The sequence below is a fragment of the Cheilinus undulatus genome, linkage group 7 (genome assembly GCF_018320785.1).
Source record: "Cheilinus undulatus linkage group 7, ASM1832078v1, whole genome shotgun sequence".
NCBI classification, from domain to species: Eukaryota; Metazoa; Chordata; class Actinopteri; order Labriformes; family Labridae; genus Cheilinus; species Cheilinus undulatus.
The window spans coordinates 46197448-46223447 of NC_054871.1; the positions used below are offsets into that span (position 1 = coordinate 46197448).

The 26000-nt window shown below is 37.7% G+C and overlaps 1 protein-coding gene across 4 annotated transcripts in view; it reads right to left on the reverse strand.

Moving 5' to 3' along the window:
* The window catches only part of LOC121512288 (cyclin-dependent kinase-like 5), a 122310-nt gene that overhangs the window by 24031 nt on the left and 72279 nt on the right, over nucleotides 1-26000 (reverse strand). For all 4 annotated transcript variants that reach the window (XM_041791471.1, XM_041791472.1, XM_041791469.1 and 1 more), the window contains exons 4-11: nucleotides 25847-25892; nucleotides 25620-25756; nucleotides 23293-23413; nucleotides 18389-18448; nucleotides 13665-13755; nucleotides 13361-13550; nucleotides 2041-2121; nucleotides 182-348 (exon numbers count right to left, since the gene is read on the reverse strand). In XM_041791471.1, the coding sequence (XP_041647405.1) occupies nucleotides 182-348; nucleotides 2041-2121; nucleotides 13361-13550; nucleotides 13665-13755; nucleotides 18389-18448; nucleotides 23293-23413; nucleotides 25620-25756; nucleotides 25847-25892 (893 nt within the window). The remainder of the gene's footprint in view (nucleotides 1-181; nucleotides 349-2040; nucleotides 2122-13360; nucleotides 13551-13664; nucleotides 13756-18388; nucleotides 18449-23292; nucleotides 23414-25619; nucleotides 25757-25846; nucleotides 25893-26000) is intronic.

Below are 26000 nucleotides of genomic sequence, written 5' to 3' on the forward strand. Positions count from 1 at the left end.
TAATATATTCTGCAAAAATGTCACTCCACACTGACTGCTGCACATCATGTAGATAACAGTCCTCAAGGGGGCTGTTGACGGAAAACATCGGCCACATTTGCATAAAAAACACATTAACTAGTGAATGTGAATCACAGGGAGATAGTGACTGGCTTCAGCTAGCTCTAGTGTCTGCTCTAACCTGCTGGGGGTGGTGTTGTCTCCATGGTGAGGTTTTCTCTTGGACGAGCGGACAGGTGTAGGTGTGGGAGGGCCAGGCCGGTCCACCAGCCGCAGGGTCTGGAAGGCGTGGTGGTTCAGGCTCTGCTCGGTAAGAAAACGCTCTGTCGGGTCTAGTAGCAGCAGGTTCTATGACACAAAAAACACACATAGGGTGCCTGTGAGTCCTGGAGAAACCCTGAACATCCAAACAAACTGAAACAGTCATGCTACCATGAGTCATCGCCATTAACATAAAAGTCAGGCTGCTGCTTCATTTAATTGAGTCCTACTGTCACCGAACAAGTCAAACAATGATGGGGAATATGATGTGTGACATTCGCCTTTCTCTGGCTCAAACAAAAATGTGTAATAACTTTCAAAAATATAGCGTGCAGAAAGGAGATAATACTGAATACACCAAATCACAATGAGAAAGAGAACTTATACAGAAAAACACCAGAGGACTCCTGTTCAAAGTGAAGCACACAACTCATCCAAAAGCCCTGAGAAGCAGAGAGAATATGGCTGGAGGACACATTAAAATCCAACAACCTCTGTCACATGAAAATATTGAAGATGGTGAAGCTACATTGATGCTTATAGAGCTATCATCTTTTCCTCTCCGAAAGTCAAAGATTCTGAGGAAATATTTGTTTGGCTCTCAGAAGACGGGTCATTTCTATGGTAGTGAGAGTTGTGGAAATCTTATGAGCAATGGAGAAACAAGAGTCCCAATGGCCTTGACCTCTGACCTAAAAAATGGAATTAGTTCACCCTTGAGTCAGAATGGACATTAGTGCAAAATTTGAAGAAAATCCCTCAAAGCTTGCCTCTTTTTTACAGACTTAGCATAAAGAAACATGGATATGGTCAAAACCTGAGCCCCCAAACCTCAAGGAATGGATGGAAATAGTAACAGGAATGTAGGAAACGGAAAACATGACCTTTTCTCTAAAACAATATTTATTAGGATGGATTTCAGGATGTTAGAATGGTTTTACTTCTGAAAAAGTTAGTTGCCAGAAAAAAGTTTGGGAATCCTGGTGTAGAGGACCAATATGAACAACACTTTCACTAACAACTTTCAAGAAAATCTCCATAAACATTATTTCTGCTATCTACAAGTAAGAAACTTTGTGAAGAAATAATTTGTTAACTTTATTCATAAACTTATTTATAAATGAAGTGTAAAAAAAAGTAAAAACTTACAGGATAAATTAAAAAGAGTCTCAGCATGTCTCCACAGACTTAAATGAGCTCTGAATCCAGTAAAAGATGCACCATGTGGACTAAAGGTAACTTTTATATCTATGGCTGCTGCAGAGCTACTGAGACAGACTATTACCGAATCAGCAAGTGCATCAGAATTTAGCAGACATGTTTCTTTAATTAAAATGTTAAAGTCATCTAAAAAAAATCTGATTAGTACCAATAGAGATGGCCATCCTTGCAGAATTCAGCCCTGAGATGGCATTATGTTAGCAGTGAGTCATTATCTGCTAGGAAAAGCACAAGTGCACAAGCACAGCCCACATTCTTGACATGGAGCTCCTGTTTACAGTGCAGACGCAGCAATAACAGCAGTGCTGGAACCAGGATGTGAGCCCAGAGATGCTGAAGCAGTGAAGAGGCACCGTGCAGTCACGACGTAAACACGCCGATAATGATGCAATTACCACATGTCAAGTTTGTGAAAGTTGGCGTTTTTGTGGCGACGGGGTATCTTTTCATCGCTGTGTGTAAGCAGGACTGAAGTCAAACCTGATAAAAAGGCAGAGATAAAAAACATCCACGCAGCAGTAGAGCTTTGGCAGATTTGTCAGACATATGATCCTGTACCTTCAGCAGGTCCAGCAGGCCTCCGCCGATGATTCCCAGGTATCTACGCTCCAGAGTTTGGGGGTGGTTCACAGCAGGGAACTAAAAAGAGAAACAGCCAGAGGATTAGAGTACAGCCAAAACTGATGCTGTGACAAATGCCCAAGTGACAAATGATTGAATAATCACAAATGAATAAAAAAAACAGCACTTTTACTGCTGATTAAACGGGTATTTGTAAACTATTAGCAATTTTAACACACTGAATTAAATTATCTAATACCAGATATTCTCCTTCTGGAGTACCATTGACTTTGCAGTGTTTTTAATTTCAGTCTTAGTCTTTTGATCACATCTTATTTTTAGTCACATCTTAGTTTTAGATGACAAAAACTCAAAAATATTTTAGTCTAGTTTTAGTCCATAAAAAGTCCTCACATTTTTGTCTTTACTTTTAGTCCAAGCATTTATTCTGTTGCCTAAATTTGGTACCAAATCATGGTAGTGTGTTCTCTGCACTCTGCCAAACCTGGGTCCCTGCGTTCTACTGCAGAGAATCAGAAGAGATACAGATGCATTGTTTTTGACAGATTTACCCACAGTGGAGAAATATTATGGATTTTTAATGTCAGACAAAAACTAAGTTCCTTTTTAGTCTAGTTTTAGTCATCTTGACAAAAACTGAACTTACTTTTTGTCAATTTTATTCATCACAGATCTATTTTGGGCTTTGTCTAGTTTTTGTCATAGAAAAAAAGGCTGTGAACATTTTTAGTCATAGTTTAAGTCGACAACATTAACACTGTGACTTTGCATGTTGAGGTTTTATGCTTTCAGCAGTGACCTGTATTAATTTCAGCTTGTTTTTCATGTTTCGTTTGTAGTTCTAGAGTCAAATGCACCGGCTGGTTGTACCCCTAATGTTATGCCTAACTTAGAACTGAGAGTTTTGAAAAATTAAAATGTATACCCAGTGCACCAGCTGGACTTAAGCCCTGTTTGAGTTACCCTTGGGTATTACTTTTACACCTAGGATGGAGCAGGTGATCATTTAAAAAGTCAGACCTAATTAAATTTACAGTGAACATAAAACTTAAGACTTAATGTAAAAACACAAATCTCTTGAAGATCAAAAATCAATACATCTTGTTTTGATTAATGAAAAGGCATGACTATGAGAAAGAGTTCCTCTGTGTAACTGACGAAGTACTGTGAGTGGAACTCTTTCCCATTCTTGCTTGAAATACGTTTTAGGTTGCTCAACAGTGTGGGGTTTTCATTTCCATATTTGGTGCTTCGTAATTCTTGGTAAATTTTCAGTGGGGGATAGATCTGGACAGCATGCAGGTCAGTCTAGGCCCACCCTTTTTTACTGTGAAGCCATATTGTTGTAACTCATGCAGTGTGTCTTGGTATCGTCTCACTGAGATAAAAGGGAGCATCTCTGAAAAAGACATAATCTGCATGGACATATATATGTTCATACCTGTATGAACCTCTTGGTATTAATGCTGCCTTCACAGATGTGCAAGTGACCCATGCCATTGGCACTAATACACCTTGACTCCATCACAGATGTTGGCTTTTGAACTTTTTGTTGATAGCAGTCTAGATGGTCCATTTCCTCTTAAGTCCAGAGGGCTTGTTAGCCATTATTTCCCAAAACAGTCTGAAATGTGGAATGGTTATTTAGGCAAGTCCATGCCAGATGATCTGAGCTCCAGAGAAGTGACCGTGGCTTCTGTATAATGTTGATATGTGGTTTTGTCTTTGTATGGTAGAGGTTTAACTTCCATTTGTAACACAGTGACATACTGCGTTAACTGACTATAGTTTTCTGAGGTGTTCCTGAGCACATGTCGCAATATCCATCACAGATAGCAGAGCTTGGGGGTTCAAAGGTCACAGGCATTTATTGCTGGTTTTTCAACCTTGCCCCTTGTGTGCAGAGATTTTTCCAGATTTGCTGAATGTTTTGAGGATATTATGCACTATAGACAGTGAAATCTCTAAATTCCTTGTAGTTGTATGTTGAGGAATGTTGTTCATAAACTGTTGGATTATTTGCTCATGCAGTCTTTCACAAAGTGGAGAACTTCACACAATCCTTGATTGTGAAAGACTGATCCTTCCAGGAGAAAAGCTTTTATATCCAATCATGGTACTCTTACCTGTTACCATGTCACCTACTTACCTGGAGGATATTCCGGGTGTTTTTTGAGCATTCCACAACTTTCCCGGTTTTGTCTTGTCCCTTTCCTAACTTTATTTGGAAAGTGTTGCTGGCATACAATTAATAATGTGTATGTATTTCCAATAAAACAACAAACTTAATCAGTTTGAACTTATGCTGGGCGATAAATTATAAAAACAATCAAAACCAACATTTAGAGCTTCTAACTGACGTAAACCTGCCATGCCAGTTATTTTTTTGTTTTCTCTTTTAATTCTCTCTCTAATAATTCACCATCCTCTTAAAAACACACCACTGGCTGTGCAGTCACGTGACAGGCAGCCATGTGTCGCAAGGCCTAAGCCTGCCTGAGACCCAAAACAGGAAGAAGTCATGTGACACCACCCCATCCGATTAGCTCAGTGTTTCCCATTGATTACCTAGTCTATCTATCCATAGAATTTGTCCCCTAAAGTCGACAGCTGGCCATATAACTTTCTGATATTGCCAGTCGCCTGGTTGGCAGTTGCACCTTCATGAACCGTTTCATGCTTCTCATAGAGCACAAAAAACAACAAAAAAAAAACGCTCTGGGACACACAGAGTGGCATTACACACACTGCTCTTTAGCATAGGAGAAAAAACATTTTAGATAAACAGACATTTCCCAGTACACCTTTGGGGAAATTACTACAAGGGCAGAAAATTGTTGAAAGAGAAAGATGGTTATATAGATTTAGCCACATAATTTCATTCTCAAAGTTAACAAATATTTACAGAACAAACTGAAGAAAGAGTAGGGTAATCACTAATTAATCATTGATGTGATTTAGATTTTTGCCAAAATTGCCTAACCCAAGTTTGAACATTTCTTTGTGCAGCATTCAATTGCATATAGGTTCAAAAAATTACTAATCTGCTTTATTCACATCTTTTTTTACAATGTCCCAACATTTTTGAAATTTGGGGTCAGTAAATAATATTGATACCTGTTTGAATGCCAAGGCTACAAATAAAGAAGTCCTAGACACCCCAAATTTAGTAATGTCTTATTTTTAATGATCAAAAGTCTTTTATTCTGTCTGACTGCACAAATACATGAACTGAAATGCTGCCAATGTATCTGTGCAAAGAAACTGCTCTCTCTCTCACTGTTTGGCCTGCAGAAGCTTTTGTTTAAAAATATTACCAAATATTTGAAGCTTTTTAGAAGGTTTGCCACTCTTTTATTCTATTGATTATAAAATACCAATGAATGTATTGTTCTGAATCACACTGTATTAAAACAAAACAACTTCATCTTCCTCCTAACAGCAGATGTCATGAAGCCTAGCGTTAGTTCATGCAGGACATGGTAGTCAAACACCCAGCCATGATCAGCTGACAGCCAGCTGATCCTAATAATCACCTCCCAGCTCCCTCAGCCAATCACAGCTCTTCCTCTCAACACAGCGGTGTATTCATATACGACATACTTCTCACTAATCCCTGCTTGCATTAATGCTGATGCATCACGCTGCTGCTGCTGGCAAAGCTTAACCTCCTCCACCCCAGCCTCCTCCTTTATAGCATAAAGCTTGCTGCACCCTCATATACAGATTAACGCTATGGATTAATTGCTTATAAATTACTTTTATTGTATTCAATGCGGATTGTCATAACTGGGGAGGTTTCTAATCATGCACTACTTGGAAAGTCAAAGCATGCTCCTTGATTAACCCAGGGAGCATCTATTGAGCAGAGCTTTCTCTGCCAAGTAAAACTGTATGTCAGTTTTGCAATAAAATGGTTAAATGTATGATGAGTGTTCCTGGCTAAATGAAATTAATCTGCTTGAGTAGTTTGTTCTGAGTTTTGCAGTTATCCAGTGTCTGAAACAAACCCACATAAAGTACTGGACAGACCGCAGCGTTAAGAAGGCTGTTACATTTTAAACTGACTGTAAATGATAAGCAGCTTGACTAAAGCAAATGTAGAGGGAATTATAATAATCAGAGCAAAGAAAATGGAAGAATAAGCCAATGACTACTTGGTGGAATAAGACCAGATGAATCTATTTTTGATGCATTTTTTTTTTCATCTGAAGAGAACAGGACAGAAAGTCAATGAGATGACTATCAGGTGCCAAAAAGCAGAGATGAACCAATAATCTGACCAACAGATTTCATATTTATACACAGGAGGATAAAAATGGCCTTCTTAGTAGATATTATGTGTTTTAAACACCATTGTTTGTTCTGACAATGTCCTGCAAATGCTGCTTCTAAAATCACATTGTCCCAACACATTTCCATCTCACAGGAGCACTGTTGTACGTGCTTTATTTCACATTCAATCTTCTTGTGTCAACCTCTCGTTCTGACAGAATTTTTTCCTCCTGACTGTTGTGAATCTGCTGTTTGCCAAGAGAGAAAAAAATGTCCAGAAGCTGTTCTTTTTCCATCACACATTTCCAAGCGTTGCAGAAAGCACACCGTAGGTGGCCAATGTGATAAAACAACCATCAAACATCCTGTGCTCACTCACAAGTGTTGTGTGGTTTTCTTGCTGCTCTCATGCATTAATATTTCAGTAAAAAATACAGTCTGTGTGGATCTGTCAGACACCAATCTCCACTCTTATGGACGCCGCAGCTATAATTAAAACAACTTGACTGTGAGAGAGGGGCTCAGACACAAACGTCCAGTGATTAGTGAGGTTTGATGGCAGGGTTGTGCTCTCTGAGCATTTTAATAACTGCAGAAATAGAAAAATCTGAGAGGATAGGCCCTTCACAAGAGGAAAAATAGCTGTAATCTATTCACAAGGACAGGGCTTAAGTGTTCATGGAAGCCAATTTTTCAACACCTAGTGACAACTTTTCATTTTTCATTCCCCAAACATTTCCGGGTTGATTTTAACTTCCAAAGTGTAATTTTGTGAGTGAAATGGTCTTCAGTGTTGGAGTTATTTGACACTATTGATCCACCAGTGTCAGCTAAACTCTGTAAAGAGTCAATTAATCTATGCTCTGACCACTGTGATTTCAAATCTTGGGGTATGTGAGGGCAGAGTTTCCCATCATGCCCTTGAGTATTTCTATGTGTTTTATATGTTTTGATGTTGCCTGTTGCACAGCTAATCCCTGCTGGGGTCAGTTTGCTCATGTTTTTGGTGGATTGTTGTTGCTTTTAAGACATGTGCACCATGGGTGAAGTTATGTGGGTCACGAAGCAGTTTTCAAAATAGTGTTGAAAGGTCTGAGAAGTACTGCAGTCTTTAGTGGACATGCATTCATACATGTAATTTCACTCAGTTTTATCATTATAATGATAAAAATAAAAATAAATATTTTAACTAATTTCTCTTCTGTTCTTGCAAAAACAACTTTGCTTTTCCCATGGTGATGAGGTAATTTCTCAAAATCTTTGGAAATTGGAAAAAAAAATGCATGTATTCTTGGGGAAATGGAGTGTAAAACATGTTTTCTATGTCTCTTTTGTTCCATCCAATATTCAAACTGCAAAATTATCTATCAAAAAGTAAATTTGCATTTTTTTTTTTTTTTAAATTTTGGGTCATGATTTGTCAATGAAGAAATTGGTAGGTCCTAAGGGTAGACCGATTGAGAACTACCGGTTTAACAATATATAGTGTCCATCAATATAGAAGCTCTAAAAGTGTCAAACTTGACTCTATATGAGGTCAGGTAACATTTTAACTTTGCTGTGGATTTGACTTTATTACAGACGTGTGACTTTGCCTGAACAACCAGATTGGAGATCTGTCTTTTTGTTGTGATTGCCAACAATGATGATCACATTTAACTGTACAGCTTTAAATTAAATACTTTCGACTATTTGAGTAGATTTACATACCAGTACTTTTACTTTTACTTGAGAACAGTAGTCCTGTACTTTTTCCACCTCTGAAAAATACTGTCAACAATTCGGTATATTGGAGTTTTGAAAGGGTTCTGAACAGGGTGTGAATTGTTGAAAAACCAAACCAAAAAAAGGCCACATCGTGCAACTTGTTTGCTGTGCACAGGCCCGCCCCTGCCTATACACAAACTACACATAGCACGTAGGGCCTCATCACTGTGGGGGGTCACTTTGAGCGTTTCTTCTTCTCGCTCTGTCTGAGCATCAGTCCGGTGTTGGCATAATAAATATGATCCAGGTAATGCATATACAACGTTGGCCAAACATAAACTTTACCTGGCTGTCACACATTTCTAAATTAACCCTAAAGATATCTCTTTTTGGAGACTGGTGCATCCATGATCAATTATCTGTGCGCTTGCTCTTGCTCTCCTTCTCTCTCTCGCTCCTATTTGCAGCACAGAAGCTCTCATCGCGTCTATCACCCGTTATTCTGCAACCTCTCTTGTCAAACGTTGACTTCTACCTGCGTTTAGTTTATGATAAAACTTCACAGAGCTCCCACGCTGGTTCTGATCAGGAATTTACTGACAGATCAGCTGTTTTAAAATGAGATTGTGGGTATAAATGAATAAAGACAACATATATTTTATGGTGATTTAATAAAAGAAAGGCTACTGATGATAACACTGAAGAAGAAAACCCGTGAGGAAGAGAAAGAAGCAAAATGGATGAGCTGCTGTGTGTGTGTGTGTGGGGGGGGGGTCGCAGGAGTGTGTTTGAGGGGGGATGAGGAGAAGACCCCAATAAAACAGCTATCTAATAAAATGGGGTTGATATTATGACGAAAATAATGAACCCACAGTGATTACCTTAAAAAAAGGAAAGATAGGAAATCAACATTTTTTTTATTATTGCAACAAAAAATGATAAAAATGAGCTTTTCTGTCTGTTTGCAGGTCTGTGGTAATTTTTGGTATGTTATCCTTGATGATGACTCAGTTACAACTAAGAAGTGTCTTTAATATTCATCTGACTCAGGCTAAATTGCAAAGACGTTGTATTAATTATTAATGTAATAATATTTCTTATAGTTATATTGAGATCCTTTTGCATAAATATTGTTAAATTAGTATGATGGGGCGGTGGTGGTTGCAGTGTTGGGGGGGCCTCATATCAGAGTCTGCTTAGGGCCTCACTTTGGCCAGGGCGGCCCTGGCTGTGCATCATTTCTGGGGACACGACGGCCAGCTTCAGCTTAATTAGCTACTCCTGCATATACTCGCACAGTGAGAGCAGAGCCACGAACAGATCTTCAAATGTCAGGGCTTTTGTCCCAGGTAAACTTTAGTACAGTGTCTGAAATCACAGTGACCACAGCAGAAAGGCCTGTCTGATGTGAAGAAGGAGCAGGAAGTACAGTATCTGTAGCCGCCACTTGGCAGTAATGATGTACCATTTGCAGATGAGTTTGTTTTAAGAGCCTGCTTTCTATTCTAATATGGGAGCCAACGTATATGGTTTGGTTTTATCACAATGAACAATTTCAGTTGATTAAACACACATTCATCAATTGCCAAAGACTTTGCACACTTTTATTAAAATTTGTATAATAATTTTTTGTTAAAACTTGTATGACCTCTCTCCTGATTGAACTGTTTTCACCTGAGGTTGCTGTGAGTGCAGCTATGAAACAACTGAAGTGCTGGAGACACTGGACTACTCTGGTTTTGTATTGAAAATAAGCACTACCAGTGCTGACAGAGCTGGCTGTGGACACAGGCCCTGAAACAAGAAATTACTGAAGTTTGGTTTTCCAGCGACATCTGTTAGGAAAGCTGCAAGATTTTTGTACAATTTAGACATTAGATCGTTTCCCAACAGCTCTTGGTGACTGAGAACAATAAATTGCCCAATGTTGCATTACTTGAACTTTGTTGCTTTAGTATTAATACAATTCATTTTTTTCTAATAATAAAAATCCTCTAAATTAAACAAAATAAATAAAATGATAATTCCTTATTTAGCCTAAACATTTCAAATAGATTATCTTGTGGTCAGTGATCATTTTACTGTTATTTGTTGTAAGTGTAACAGTTTTAGGCCTGCCATTTTTTAAAATCAACATAAACTATACTGTTATACTGAATATAAAAATAAATCGCTGTGTTTCAAAGATTTGACATATTGCCCAGCCCTACTGTCTGTACTAACAAAAGGAGCAATTAACAAAGTAGTATCTACATCTCGAGGCGTGGGCTGAGAGGGTGAAGGGAGGACGACCCGGCTCTGTTGTACCAGCAGCCTGCCACAGCAGACTTATCACAGCCTCCCTTCACACAGCATACAGCATCCATGATACACGATGACTCATTGTGATCCAATCAGTCACGGCAAAGCAAACTCAACCAGGAGAAAAAAAAAACTGCAGAGACAGAGCAGAGGGAGAGAATAAATGAAGAGAGGGAGGAGAGGAGATGAAGACGAGAGAAAGAAAATGAAGGAGCTGTATGAAGAGTACGATGGACGGTAGGGGTCAACAGAGAGAATCGTAGCGATCGGAGGATAAGAGCAAAAAGTGAGATTTTACTGCTGATATTCAGTCAAAAATGGGCTGAGCTTAGGTCTAATCATTTTCATTTTAATGATGAAAAAAGACATTTATTGTCTTGATGACATTTCTCCAAGGTTATTTTTTCAAGACATAGCTAAATCCAGACTTTCAGTTAATTACTTAGGCATATTCACTGTGGTTGATAAAAATATCACAAATATGACACTGCAGGGCATGTGTGATGTCAGTAGGAGCAATTAAATGTTTATACATTGCTTATAACCTTCAATGTTTTATGCAGATTTAAAATTCTGTAACTAGATGTTTTATTGACAAAATAAGGGCCTGTGTCCTCATACAGCTTTTCTGGACTGGCAGCACTCACAAGGTTGTTTTTTCAGGCATGTTTCACCTGTTGCTCGGTTTTGAAGGTTGGCTTGCAGCACTTCATCTTTTCTCAATATTACTCATACAGTCAGTTTTAGATCACCATTTATGCTTAGAATGTATTTTAATTGTACAAAAAATGTACAAAGAAAGCATAAAAATTATGTAAAATAGCAGCTATACAGGTGCATCTAAAAAAAGTTGAATGCCATGCAAAAGTTTCGTTTTTTTTCCTGTGATATAAATTAAGAATTGAAAGTTTCATATATACTAGAAGAGTAATCCTCAGCTGGCTGGACACCAGGACTCACCACGACTTCCTTAGGAGAACGTGCGATCTAATTTTTCAAAAGGTTCATCCACTCAAATGTGTTTAATGAAAATGTTTGGGTCCTAAATGAAATTAAAAAAAAAAAAAACATAAAGCTAAGAGCCAGGACAAAACAAATATTTAAAAAGACCATTATTACAGAGGGACATGCAAGATGACTACATTTTGTCAGAGACAGCATGGAAATCTAGTTATTTCTGGAAGAGTTTCCTTGTTGTCTTGGGAAACCAGCTGTGTTATCTAAAGAAAAGGTTATATACTGTATATCATGTCTACAGGTTTTATTTAGTATATTATTTTATAATTCATTTATCCTCTTGTCTCGTGCTTCCTGTTTTATTTTGTCATACTTACCTTGTGTCTCTTTTAAGTTTGCCACTTCCTGCCCATCCCTACCTGTCTCCCACGTCTGTGATTACCTCATGTGTTTCACCTGTGTGTAACTGTCTCCCTTCCCCCAGAGTATTTAGTCTTCACCAATCCTGTCCTTCCCTGCCGGTTTGTCTTTTCCTCTGTGTAAGCCAGTGTTAATTTTGTCGACTAAAATGATGACTAAAAATATTCGTCGACGGCCTTTTTTTTTTCCATGACAAAAACTAGACTAAGACTAACAAAAATAGATCTGTGATGACTAAAAGGGACTAAAAGTAAGTTTAGTTTACATCAAGATGACTAAAACTAAAATGTAATGTAGTTTTTGTCAGACATTCAAAAATCACACTACCATGACTTGGTACCAGATTTAGGCAAGAGAATAAATGCTTGGACTAAAAGTAAAGACTAAAACGTGAGGACTTTTTATGGACTAAAACTAGACAAGAACTAAGAAGGATAGAAATGACTAAAAGGTGACTAAAACTAAAGTGCATTCCATTTAAAGACTAAAACTAAGACTAAAATTAAAAATAGCTGAAAAAATTAAGTTTACTCTCATTTCCTCATGTTGTCCAGTTAGATCCTGACCTAGTTTGTGTTTTTTCTGCTTTAGTCTTAGCCCGCTGATTTGCATACCTCTGCCCGCTCTGCTGGATTTTTTGTGTAGCGACCTTGCCTGATCAAACGGACTTTGAATTTTGCCTTTATCTCCAAGTCTTGCATTTGAGTCCTTTGTTTGGTTTCATGTAACAATATATAAGTACAATTCTCAAGATAAATACTGAAATAGTAGGAAAACCTGTGTGTAAAGCACTTTGTGCTACATTTTCTTGTATGAAAAGTGCTATATAAATAAAGTTTGATTGATTGATTGATTGATTAAATAAAAAACATGTACATTTTAACTGTATATCTACAAAGGCATCTGCATTTTTTTCTCCTGGCAAACATTCGGGACCCACTGGAATTAGCGGTGTGACCCATTTTTGGGTCCTAACTAACCAGCTGAGAAGCACTGTTCTAGACTCCTCTCATACAAGGTAAATAATTTTTTTTAAAATGGTTTTAATATTGATGACGACAGCTTCAAGTGCACATAAATCTCAAATCCACCTTCTTAAAATATTAAAATATTTAAAACACACAAAAAAGCAATTATAATAAAGAAACGTCTGCATTCTCATACATTATGTTCATTTATGCACTCAGTGCTTGGTTGGAGCTCTTTTTGCACAACAGCAAACCATTTTCTTGCAGTTTTAGCTCACTAGCCTGCAGATTGCCATGGTGTGGACCAATGCTAAAGTGCAGTCTTTATGTATTTATGTAGTCTTTATGTATGTAATTAGTGTCCGTTGTGAATGCCTTTTTGGTGATGGCTGAAATTTGAACTTTTCGCAGTTTTACTTCAAAAACATCACAGAAAGCTAAGGAAACTGTGATTTTTTTTCCCTAAAGAATGAGTGTGTTGTCATATGGTGTTCTCAAAAGTACAAAAAAGGTCTGAAAATTCATGAAACTTTCCAGGTAAGCTGCATACATGAATGCACACAGGCGATGTTTTCACCCTGACTCTGTCCAGATCCTGGCAGCTCCCACAACTGTTCCATGTGAAAAATGCAACAGAATTTCCCGGTTGGCAAACCCTCTCTTCTTACCCGCAGCCCGTGGAATCGTGGGTTGTTGTAGAAGAGCTTCATCTGCTCAGGTGGGAGGGGTCCCAACACTTTCTGGATGGTAAAGAGCTGATCGATCTCACTCTCTCCTGGAAACAGAGGCTGACCGTCACTCAGTTCACCCAAGATGCAGCCGACTGACCACATGTCCACCGCCTTCCCGTAAGGAGCCCTGGGAACACAAAAGTAAGGGGTCGTTTAGGGCCAGGTGTGAGAAAAGGTGACAAAAGGACATGTCAGTGTAGTAAATGAGCTCCTGGACGAAGGTAAAAAATAGCAGACCAACCCGAGCAGGAGCTCCGGAGAGCGATACCATCTAGTGGCCACATACTCTGTGTAATTGGCATCGGTCCCCTCAGAGAGATTGCGTGCAAAGCCTGGGAAGAAAGGAGGAGGAAGCAATAACGTTATAATGAGAAGATTTTTGATGTGCTCCACATGCTGAGACACCTAAAAATGATTTTAGCCGTGCTCCTCTGTGGACACTCGTTATGAACCAGAGGAGCAAGTTATAAGTGGTGTTTGGGAGAAGTTCCACATAGAAAGGAGAGATAATGGGGCCTACGGTGGCTCAGACACTTTTAAAGGTACGTGGACGCTAAACACTGATTAAATATATACCAAATACAAGTATACGACACACTTGTAGAGATTAATGTTGTTTTTTCATGCCTTTGTAATGTCTTGTAGAAATGCATCTTGTATTTTGTTACGTCACTGCAAGCAATCCCAGAATGCTTTGTGAGTAACTCCTTGCAAGATCCAGATATGCCACTTTAACCGCTTTTCTCCTGCATTATGTGAAATTATCCACAAAATTAAAGGGATGTTTTCTGTTTAGTAAATAAACTTTATTGAGTAGATTTTTGTTGAATAAACTCCTCAATTCAAAAGTAAGCAGCAGAGGTGGGTGGACCTGTGTACATGTAGTCCTTCTTATTGTTTTGATTTTCATGCTATAAATCTAAAGCAACAATGGAAGAGAGTTCATGGTGATGACCAGGAGTTTCTGTTGATTTTCCACCAGGCTGTTCTTGATAGCCTAATTAGGAAAGGTATCACAGCAGAGTCTGTCAATCTGTCTATTTAAATTCAAACTGATGCCACTCATTCAGACTGCAAGGGAAATAATAGGAGGTAAAACTCACACATCCCTGCAGACCAGACTGCTCTCAGGCAGGCCACTGAGAATGTAAATGATCAATCTCATGTTTTACATATGGAGTATGAACTGCTGCCCTCTAATCAAGCTTCCCAGCCGTACAGAAGAGACATAAAAATTCATGTATTCCTGCGTCGATAAAGCTCTTTTAAAGTGGCAAATAAGGCAGGATTGGCACAAGACTGAGATTTTTCTTTGCATTTTAACAGTGGAACTCTAAGAATGTAATGATGTTTAGCCACCTCATTCCTGGAAGGTCTACTGTAGCTACGAGTGTGGGTGGAACTGCTGGTGAAGCACTGGTAATAGAGTAGTTTCTTCCAATAGCTACTAGGGTGATTTTGTGCCAATGGGGGTTGTTTTGAAAGGAAATCAGGCATCCAGCTAATTTATATATGAGCTGAAAAGTACATAAGGTATGACTATTAAAAAAATGACACCAATGCTGTAACACAATTTTACTGAGCAAACATTTTTCAGTGTCTTTCAACTTCAATCTCCTCCCTTTCTGCATCAACACACCACTGAATTCAGGTCTTCCACTGATCAAAGCAGTGCAGTAGGTCTTCCTCAGGCAGTTTTATCAAAACCTTTCTGTTTTTTTAACTTCTGACACAGACTCTAAACGTGTGCCTTGAGCTCAGATCTGATCTTAGGAAAAAGGATAAAGTCACATGGTGCTAAATCAGGTGAACAGGGAGGGTGATCAAGCACTGTGATTTTTTGGGGGGTCAGAAATTGCTTTACCAAGAGCGCAGTGTGAGATTGGACGTTGTCTTCATGAAGAATGAAACCATTTTTTTCACAGCTGTGGCCCCTTTCTTAAGACTCTTTGTCACAATTTTTCTAGAACCTGTTTGTTATGGTGTTGGTTAACCGTTGACCCTTCTGGAACCCACTCCTTCAAAATAATACCCTTAATGTAAAAAAAAAAAAACAATCAACATGGCCTTGAATTTGGACTTGCTTTGTCACGCTTCATCCTTTGTGGTGTTTTCCAATGCACTGAATGCCATTTCGTCTCAGGATTGTGTTGGAAGATGCAGGTTTCATCACATATAATCACTCCTTCTAAAAAAGTAGGTTTCCTTCAGTTTGTTCTAAAATGTCCCCACAAATTTGCTCGTGTTCTTCCTTTTGTTTAGCAGTCAGAAGTTTTGGGTCATCTTTAGCACACACTTTTGTCATGTTAAAATTTAAATGCAAAATTTGCTGAACTGTCTCTTTATCAATGGAGACCATTTCTGCCATAATTCTTATACTTAGTCATTGAATATCCAACGATTTGTTCAATTTGTTGAATGTTTTCAGAAGTGTTTGATGTGCACGGGCACCCAGAGTATCCGTGATCTTAGACATCCTCTTTGGTGCCATTCAAACACTCGTGCACGTGTAACGCAGTGTTTCAAAAGATTCAGATGCTGTTTTGTTCAGTTTCACCAAAAATTTCAAGATAATGCACTGCTCAAACCTCTTAACTAAATATTTTCTAAAAACTTAGCAAAAACATGTGCACTTCAATCAGTAGCTAGCAGTGAACTAAAAACGTCACTGATTGGAAACTTACAGCACTTTTGTGTGAATACCAAGCCTTTAATTTTTAACACTCAGTGTGACTGTGAACCACCTGGTTTCATCCTCATAAGCACAGTCTAATTATTTAATAGTCATATCCTTATGTTGATCAGCCATCAGTGTTTCAGTCCTCTGAGTAGAGTGGACAATAGCGACAATAGTTGGTCTGCATGTTTGATGTGTTGTTTAGTCAGAGGGGCTTAAAGTAGCAGAGGGAGAGACAGAGGGTTTTTCCATATGGATGTTTTTGTTGCTTTATGCCTCTTCATATTTATCTGTAATTTAGTGAGATTAAAGAAGTGGCAGGTTTTTTACTTTGGGACAGAGCCAAGCTAACTGCCTGCACTTATTTAAAGTCTCAGCTAAGCAGCTGCTGGCTGTGGCTTTGTATTTAGCACTAAGATGTAAGGGTGGGTATGATATTCTCTTCACCAAAAAAACAGATATTACCTAAAATGTCAAATTAATTCTTCCTTTGAGGGCACAGGTCATCTTAACCTCACATACAGACTGAAAAAATGTGGGTAATTAACAGTTTCCTATTATCTTAGTGCTTTCAAGGAAAAGTTCAACCTCATTTTCTTTATCTTTGTGAGTTAGATGAGGAATTTAATGCAGCTTTAATGTTGAAATGCTGAATATGAGGCCCAAACTAATGTACAGTTAGCTTATCTCAGCATTGAGACTGGAACAACTGGAAAGTAGCCGACCTAACTGTTATTAGAAAACAATAAACCCATCACATGTACTACTTGTTGTAAATGCAAACTACAGAATTTACGGTTTTAATGTGCTTAAATTTTTCTTTCTGGGAATAAATCAGTGATGAGATATCATCTTAGGTTTGTTGTTCATAAACCATAGGCCCTGGGTGGACAGAAATGAGACATGTCCCATGAAGGTAGAGGAAATGTAACCTAATTTGATCAACTGTCCCAGTGTTTACTGGTGAAGTGTGTGAATAACACTGCAAAAGTAAATCACCTCCAGTGCTCCTGTGTTAAATGACAAGTCTCCTAATGGGCCTTAGTTTAAGCAATTCTTAAATCCTGTGCCGGCTATTTGATATATTTATTTAATGGTTTAATGGCATTAACCATGCGCATCCCTGGAACAAACCCACACTGGTGGCAGCCTAGATGTGTAGCAGGACGTTACACCACTGCTCTAGTCCCAGTGCGGTTGACCAAGCGTTTTCCTGAGAACAGCTGTTTCGTACATCTTTTTCTCGGCTGCTGTAGTAGCAACTCTGAGAGCACAGAAGAGGGAATTTAGTGGCATCTTCCACTGGAGGTGTAGAATAAGAGGGAGGCCTCAGTCACCGGTGAAATAGAACTGCTCTCATTTTTTTTTCTTTTGAGGGGAGATGAGGGAGGCAACTGGGGAAGTCATATGACAGCAGATGACAAAAAGTGATTGATGTGATTTTTGCCGTTCGATGAAGGAACTGAATGGGCCAGTATTACAGTTTAAAATGTGACCCTATTTACAAGAGAGTCCTTGCAGATGCCTAATTGCATTCACTACCTTTATATAGAGAAACACCTCTGGTGTTGACAAGGATCTCCAATGGTAAGCTCCTTCAGGTAGACTATTTCTTCTGTTACTTTCTCTTAATTCTATGGCTCCTAAATACACCTAAAGTCAAGATTATTATTCAACTGTAAAATCTGAGCAAACAATGAACGCAAAGCATTCTCTTCATTTAACAAAAGGATTCTCAGCCTCTGATGCTTTGACAGAGCTTTTAGCTCTTTTATCCTTATTTTGGGAATTTCTCAAACTGCCATGCAGAATGAAAACAGCACACAATGACAATAAATGTGCAGTATGACGTAGTCTCCAATGTAAACGTTGGCAGCGAAGTGTGTTGTGCCTGTTTGTCCTCTCGGTGCCTTTGGCTGACACCAAGCAAACAGCACGTCTCCAGTCTCTCACTCCAGATTGCCTACATGACGCTGGCTATGCCATGTTTCCCGTTTTGTTGTGGTGCTACCAGATTGAATCAAAGCGTGATTGGCCCCTTGTTTTCCAACACGTTTCATTAATTGAGATGAGGGAAAGAATGTGCAGCATCCGCCTGCTGAGAACGAGAGAGGAGGGCTGCACACAGCTTTAGAGAACCGGATAAAGCCTGCCTGCTGCCCCTCTGTAGCGCTGGTTCCAGCCAAATATAGTCTCAGATGAAAATACTCCTTTTACATCACAGCTTTGACTGCTTGGCCACCTTCCTTGCAGCTCTTAGAGTGCAAGCGTTTGATAGATCTGCTCACCAAAGTCACATAACTTGAGGACGTCATCGGAGCTGATGAGAAGGTTTTCTGGCTTTATATCTGAGGAGGAAGAAGACAGATGGGGAGTAAGACACCACATAAGCTGATGAGGGGGCATCACAGTTACATCATCACTACCATCAAACTGTCATCTGCCTCAATTGCGAGATTAAATGTTCTACATTTCCTTTAATTTCATAAAAAGCAGCACACAAAGAAGAAGGGCAGAATGAAGAATCCAAAGATTGCGAATAACAGACATATTTTATACATTACATCCCCTAACCCATATGCGAGCCCGGGTTTACCACAGGCCATTTGGATGCCCGCTCTGTTGCATCAGTTTGCCAGAAGCTCACATGGACCATCTGGTTTCCTGCTCTGCTGCCACTGATCTGCCCCAAAGCTCAAATCTTGTGAACAATGGAGGAGAAAATTTAAAGCCACTGCTTCATTAGTTAAGAAAAGAAAGGCACGCACGGTTATACTGCTTTAAAAGGAAAATAAGCTCTATTTGTTTATCAGAATCAAAGCTAAGTGATGGAGCAGGTGTTAAGTACTGTGATCTGAGGGCATGAATGATTAAAAAGGGCCCTTAAAACTGTCTATGAAGCATTGTCAAATTAGCATGTTTGTACTTTCAGACAAGCCAAACCGGGTAACTTTTGGGTCATCTTATATTCTCTTTGCAAACAAGGAAGCCTTGCTCTTCATACTACAACCTTATGCTATGCTTTAAACAGACTTGGAACTAACTCAGACCCGTTAAAATCTTTCAATAGTCTATTTAAGCCAGAGAACTCATACTCCACTCTATAAAATATTGTGATGCAAATAAAAAAAAAAAAAAAACATGATTAATCTCCAAATTTCTGTTGCAATTAATCACAACATGTTATAAATGTAACTTTTTTGCACTTCAAACTGTTTTCATGTCATCTTGGATTTACCTGTTGTCTTAGCACTAAGGATAATTGACTTCCTGTTTGGATTCAGACATGCTTTAATAGTTAGATTGAAGATTATTACATGACCTTAACCACAGAAAAAGGAATATGTTGTGCATTGGAAATTAAATAAGAGAATTTTAAAAAGATTCAGATGTCTTTTGACTTGTCCACTGAGCTTTCTGGGAGTTTATTTAAAGTGAAATGAGACATTGAGGAGCAGTGGTGGACTAGTTTTACATCACTGTGGCTGCAGGGAAAGCTGACACGGCTTATACAAAGCTTGCAGAGATAAATATTTAACTAAGATAAAATTGGTAACAAGTAAGAAGGCAATAACAAGAAATTGGTGCAAATCTGAAGCAACTACTGTACAACATTGGTTAGAGATTGTAAAAGAAGTATATGCAATGAAAAAAATGACCTATCATCTACAAGTGAAAGAATCTGTCTTTGAAAGAAAATGGGGGAAATGGACAATTTATGAATCATTGCGAGGAACTTATGAACTGACATTAACTTGAAGATACTGGATATGTATGCTCCCCTTAAAGATAATGGACTCATGTAACCATGGCTGTTCAGCCCTTTTCTTTTGAGCTGTCTGTTAGCTTGTCTCCTTTTCTTTTTCTTCTTAACCTACTTGTAAAACAGTAAGATCTTTTATTTACATAATACTGTCAATTATGTCATGAACAAATTAATAAAAACTTTAAGTAAAAAAAGAAAAAAGTTTGCAGAAAGGAACAATAAAGCATGCAATTTATCAAAATTGAAAAAAATGGTGCATTGATTGTGGACCTTAATTAATCGTTATTAACTCGATTGATCTTGACAGACCATCTTTTATTATTATCAGTATTACTATAACAATAATAATAATAACAGTAATAACAATATTAATAATAGAAATAATGTTACTATTAATATTATTTATTCATTTATTTATTTGCTTGTTGTTTTGTTTGTTTACTTGTTTTCTTGTTACTGTCTAGACCTGCCCTCTTGGAAAATTTGAGATCACTTTGATTATGAATTGGCACTTTATAAACAAAGTCAGATCAATTGATTTCAGTCAACAAAACCACAAAAACATTTAAGTCTGGTTTTAGTCAATAACAGCACTTACATTTTAGTCTTTACATTTAGTCATTGTGTTTATTCTCTTGGAACTGATTCAATCAGCCAAAATGTAAAACAAAAAAATGGAATACACTCTTATTAATGCACTATGAACACTTCAATCAGTTTGAAATATCTGATAAAAAATACTGACATACCTTATATATATGCACAGTGTAGAAATATGGATTTTGAATGTCCAACAGTCCAGCTCTAACATTTTAGTCTCCATGATGTTTTAGCACCAAATATCTATTTTTATCTATTCTTACTCTTGTTCCCCTCATGGAAAAAGGTAGTCAGCTAACATGTTGTCAAAGTCATAGTTTTGTTGACAAAATTAACCTTGCACCTCTTTTCTGTGCTGAAAGTAGTTCTACTTTTGGAACAGTGCTATTCTCCTCAATGTCACTTCTCCCTCACTGACTGATCAGAATCTAAAAAGGGCTGGGACTTTTGAGGGCTGGGACGAGGAAACACTGACCTGACTAATCTTTTCAAAGAGGCAGGTGAGAAGCACTCTAAAGCTGAGGTGAAAAAAACAGCAGTCGTGATTGAAGGCCCTTATGGGGGGGAAGTTGTATGCATCTATGGATAAATTCTTTAATTATTTAAATATCAAACTATGCTGAGAGAATGAGTCAGGACATTGTTATAAATGATAAAGATGTGTACTAAACTCAACTTGATGATTTTGTAATATTTTGTTAGGGTTATCCAAATTTTATGAAGACATTTAAAAAAGGGATGCAAACAGTTGAGAAGTTAGGTCATGCCCCATGGTTATGGGCCACCAGCCATCATTCCTGTTTCTGACTCTATCCTCGTCTATCAATAAAAAGCCCAAGTATAAAAGTCTTTAAGGACAAGAGGGGATTCAAGAATAAATGGCTGTTTCATTTGACCCCCTGATACAATTCATCTTTATAAATATGCAAAGTACTTTAAATTTTGGGATGTATAGTCACTAATAAAACAATTCATATGTTTTCATTTTCAAAAGTAACACTGAGAAGGACGGTTGGCCAACATGTTGGGTCATGCCCCATGGACAGAGGCTGTGGTCCTTTAGAAGGACGGCACAGGTTCAAGTCTGACACAAACCTTGGTTTTCTACTCTTTAGCTGTCCTAAAAAGCTGCCCCTTATTGGACTTAAAATGAGCATTACACGTTTTTTTGCCAAACTGATTCAAATTGTCCATACTTGTATTGATTTTTAATTGCACCAATGTACAGTTTGACTCCCTTCTGAATTTTTTCTCCATGTTACTATCAGAACAAAACTTTCTTTCAAAGGCTGGGAATACTGCATCATTGTCTTTAACTAGGTTTTTGCTCTGCCTTACTCAGGAGAGCACTCTGCCACAGATGTGTCTGATCACACCTCATTTGAGTCCCAGCATGCCCATGGGCACACATATGGGCACAACTACTTTTGCTGCTTAAAAACATGGGTGCTAGACTCAAAAATATTGCTGTGTCAGTCTAAACCAGCAATGACAAAAAGGTTGTTTGCAATCACATGATCCCAAACTTGGGGCAGGAAGTGGGGCGAACACATTAGGAATGAATGGGAACAGAGGAAAGTTAGAACTGTCACTGTAGCTAGCTCCCGTTTCAGGGCCATTTTCCCCTCCTCCTTTTGTTGTTATTTAATCCATCATGGAAAAAGCCAAAGTACTCCAAAACGAGGAGCGGTTTGGGAGCTTAAAAAAACCAGCTCTACTGAGCTGAGCCAATTGATCTGGAGCTCTAAAAGAGTTGGATTTACTGTCATGGTGGGTCGGCTCACAAACGTGCTGGATTATTCAGCAATTTTCCCTGTAAATTTACCTGAAAACTTTGGAGGAAATTTCTCAATTGACTTTAAGACTTTTGCCTCAAATTTTGGGGGTTTTCTCACTGCATTTTTGCAGAAAACTTTTGGTAATATTATTTGGCACTTTCCCTGTATGCAAAATAATTTCATGAGAAACTTAAACCTTTTTTGGAACTTTCAACAGTAGTTACTTGGACTTTTTACAGAACCTTTCAGCAGTCTTCTCCAGGAAATTTCCAGAAATATTTCTGGAAACATGAGGGAATTCTTTGGGACCTCTCTAGAAACTTCTTTGAATTTGATCTGGAATGTGTCTCAGACACTTTCAGGAATCTTCTATGATGCTTTTCCCAGAAAATTTGAGGTGTTTTCTCCAGGCTTTTTTAAATGTTCTTACTGTCTGAGGTCCAAAACAGCTCTGTGATTTAACGAATAAATCTGACAAAAAACAAAATCAATCAGAAATTCATTAATACTGGTAGTGGGTCCTGAGGCTAGACCAGTTGAGAACCACTGAGCTAAACTATACATAAACTGCACTGAACTAAACCGGACCGCTTTCTGTGAAATGGACCATACACCACTAAGGGAGTGTTGTGTGACTCAGCTCATCTAGTCTGTAGATCGGGGCGTATTACTTCCTGCCTGCTGCTGTTTCTCCATGGGGTTTTTTATACTTTTGTTGCCTGGATATTTCACTACTTTTTGGACATAAAAGTAGCATAAAATTAAAAATGTTTTTAAGTTTTGTACTTTAAACATGGCATGGTAAAAAGCTCAAAACATGGCCTTTTGATAGTGTTTCTCCATGCAGAAATCACTAATCGCCCCCCAAGGGTAGTTCTTGGCTGCTGCGTGACACTGTCTAGAACCTAGAAGAACCTATTCCACTCAAAGAGGTTTGCACCTGGGGTAAACAGAGAACCCAAACTGTCCTTTCCCCACCTAAACAATATTAGTCACACTTTTTCATTCTGGCCTGACAAAGTAAAGAGAAGAAGGAAAGAGAGCTCACCCCTGTGAACTATGTCATGCTTATGGCACCAGTGAATGGCTTTGATTAACTGAAAGATGTAGCTACGAGCTTTGTCAGTCGGCACTCCGTTGGGTAACTCCTCGAGCAGCTCGAGCATATTCTAAGGGAGAGAAAAACACCATGAAAGAATACAAGATGGCAGCCACACTGAATGAGAATAGCATTCAAAAGTTATTAGCCCTCATTCTTCAACTGTTCTCAAAAAGAAATTTGTTCTTAAAACCCCAATTTTTAATAAGATTCTTCTATTTACCAAAGTTTTCTAATCCTCATTTGTTCTTAAAACAAACTCTAAGAACACTAGAAAGAAGGGCTGTGCAGTTAATCATGGTTAGAATAATCTGTAATAAGACCTGCAGCCATTTTCAAATGGCAGAGGAAGCATGTGTCTTTAGTGTGTCAAAATATCATTTCAGTACTTTTAATAACACTTTATTTCAGTTGTCACTTTTTCCCAGTTACCTGGTAATTCTATAGTAGAAAGTGGTAATTGTCTAGAATGTAATTTTCTTGAAATACACTGTCCTTTTACCAAGCAATAACTAAGAAATATGACAATATTAAGGAAGTATTTACCTTGTAATAATGCATTAATTGTCAAGTAATTCCTTCTAACACTGTGGAAATTCTCTGCCAATTAGGTGGTATATTACCAGGAAATTGATTTAAAAGAAAGGTGATAATTTTCTATATGAGATGTTTGATCATCCTCTTTTAATTTCTTTATTTTTGCACACTAAATCAAAGGGAATCCCTCCTGAATAATTATGGAGTGTTTTTTTTTTCAAGTTAGGGTAAAACTAAATGGATCAATTCCTTATACTCATTCAAAAATGTACACCTGCTAGTGCACATTTAGAATAAAATTTTGAAGCACTTATTTGCAATCAGACTAATAAAACTATTAAAAAAACTTAAAATATGACCATACCGAAAATATAACTATACTTAAAAATATGACTATGACTATACAGAAGTAAAAAAAAAAAAAAAAAAAAAAAAAACAAAAAAAAATTCTGCAGGAACAGATCAGCTGGTAACATATGACACTTAAGTATAGTGTGTGCACTTTCAGTATAGTAAATGCCAGCTAATTACCAAAAAACTGCCATAATATTACAAAGAATTACTTGACAATGAACACATTATTACAAGGTAAATGCTTCCTTAATATCACCATATTTCTGAGATATTACTTGGTAAAATGCCAACTTATTTCAAGGTAATTACCACCTTATTCTTGACAAATTAATTGAAAATTACCACAATACTACAAAAAAAAACATTCTTGACAATTAGGGCCCACTAAAATAGAGTGCTACTAAATTTTGTTTTGCAGCAGAGATATTATGCTCCACACATCATGCAGACATTTAAGTGTCATTTTTTTTTTAGAATAGTTTACACAGATCCTTCTTTACTCATTTTTGTTTTTGTCTGAATCAAAATGATAATGACATAAAAATGATGGCTCATTTCTCTACAATTCATATCAAATTTGAAATATGAACTCAATTCTTCATAATTCCTAATATTTTCTTTTAATTGTTCAGCCCTAGTTTAAATCAATATAATACTAAATCTATCTAATACTGTGCTGGTTGGAATAATTTATTTATTTCTTGTGTTTGTTGAAAAGTACATGAGAGGCAGAACTTTAGAAATAATTGAATGTTTGGGAAAAAATTGCAAATAGATTATTTTTCCAAGCAGTTCATCTCTACTAGAGAGCAGTTTAATGCACAGTTAGCACTTTTACAGTTAGCACTTTTACCTTATCAATAACATGCACGAACACACAACTTAAATATGGTCTACTTTTAATTAATTACTTGCACTTTTTATGCTGTTTGAGCAGCATAATGCATGCTGATACACGCTTGTTAATAGCAGGACTATCTTAACAAGTGATATCCAATTGATGTGTTTGTACCATAATATCTACCACTGATGCTGGATCTAAATTTAAATCAGCCTGTTATTTATTTTTTTTTTTTTTTCATTTTGTTTTGTTTCAGGTTTATTTCAATTTAGACCTCTCACTACTTCTTTTCTCTCTTCTGTGTGCCTTCTGTGTTTGCACACAGCCCTGCAGTCTCTTGCCTTTATGTGGGCATAAAAGGGGATTTTTCTGTGCTAATTAGGAAAAAAACATGCTTCCAGTTTAGAGCTCATGGCATTCATCAATTTAAGAACACAGGAAAGGAAAAGTCATGGATCTGATGCAGTCTTCTGTTAGAAAATTTCTAAAGAACATAAGTCTCATTTTATACCTTATCAAGCAACAGCGTGCTGAAGAAACATACCTTCTCCACATACTCAAACACCAGGTAAAGCTTTCCTCTTCGGCGGAAGGCTTCCTTTAACTCGACGATGTTCTCCTGTTTGAGGGTTCGGAGCATTTTAAGCTCCCGTAGCGTTGTTTCTTTGACCTCCTCATTTTCTGCAAAGAGGTAAAGACCAGGGTGTCATTGTGATCACGTTTGGGCTAAAGTGGTGGGTTTAATACGGGTAAAGATAAACGCCTTTTTACCTTCACTGTCCTTGAATTTCTTAATGGCCACAATTTCATTTGTATCCTGCAACAAAAACAAAAATATAAAATGAAAAATCAACAATTAACATTTCAACTAACCATGGCTGCAAAGATCCGTTGTATTTTAATAACAGTGAAAATGACACAACTT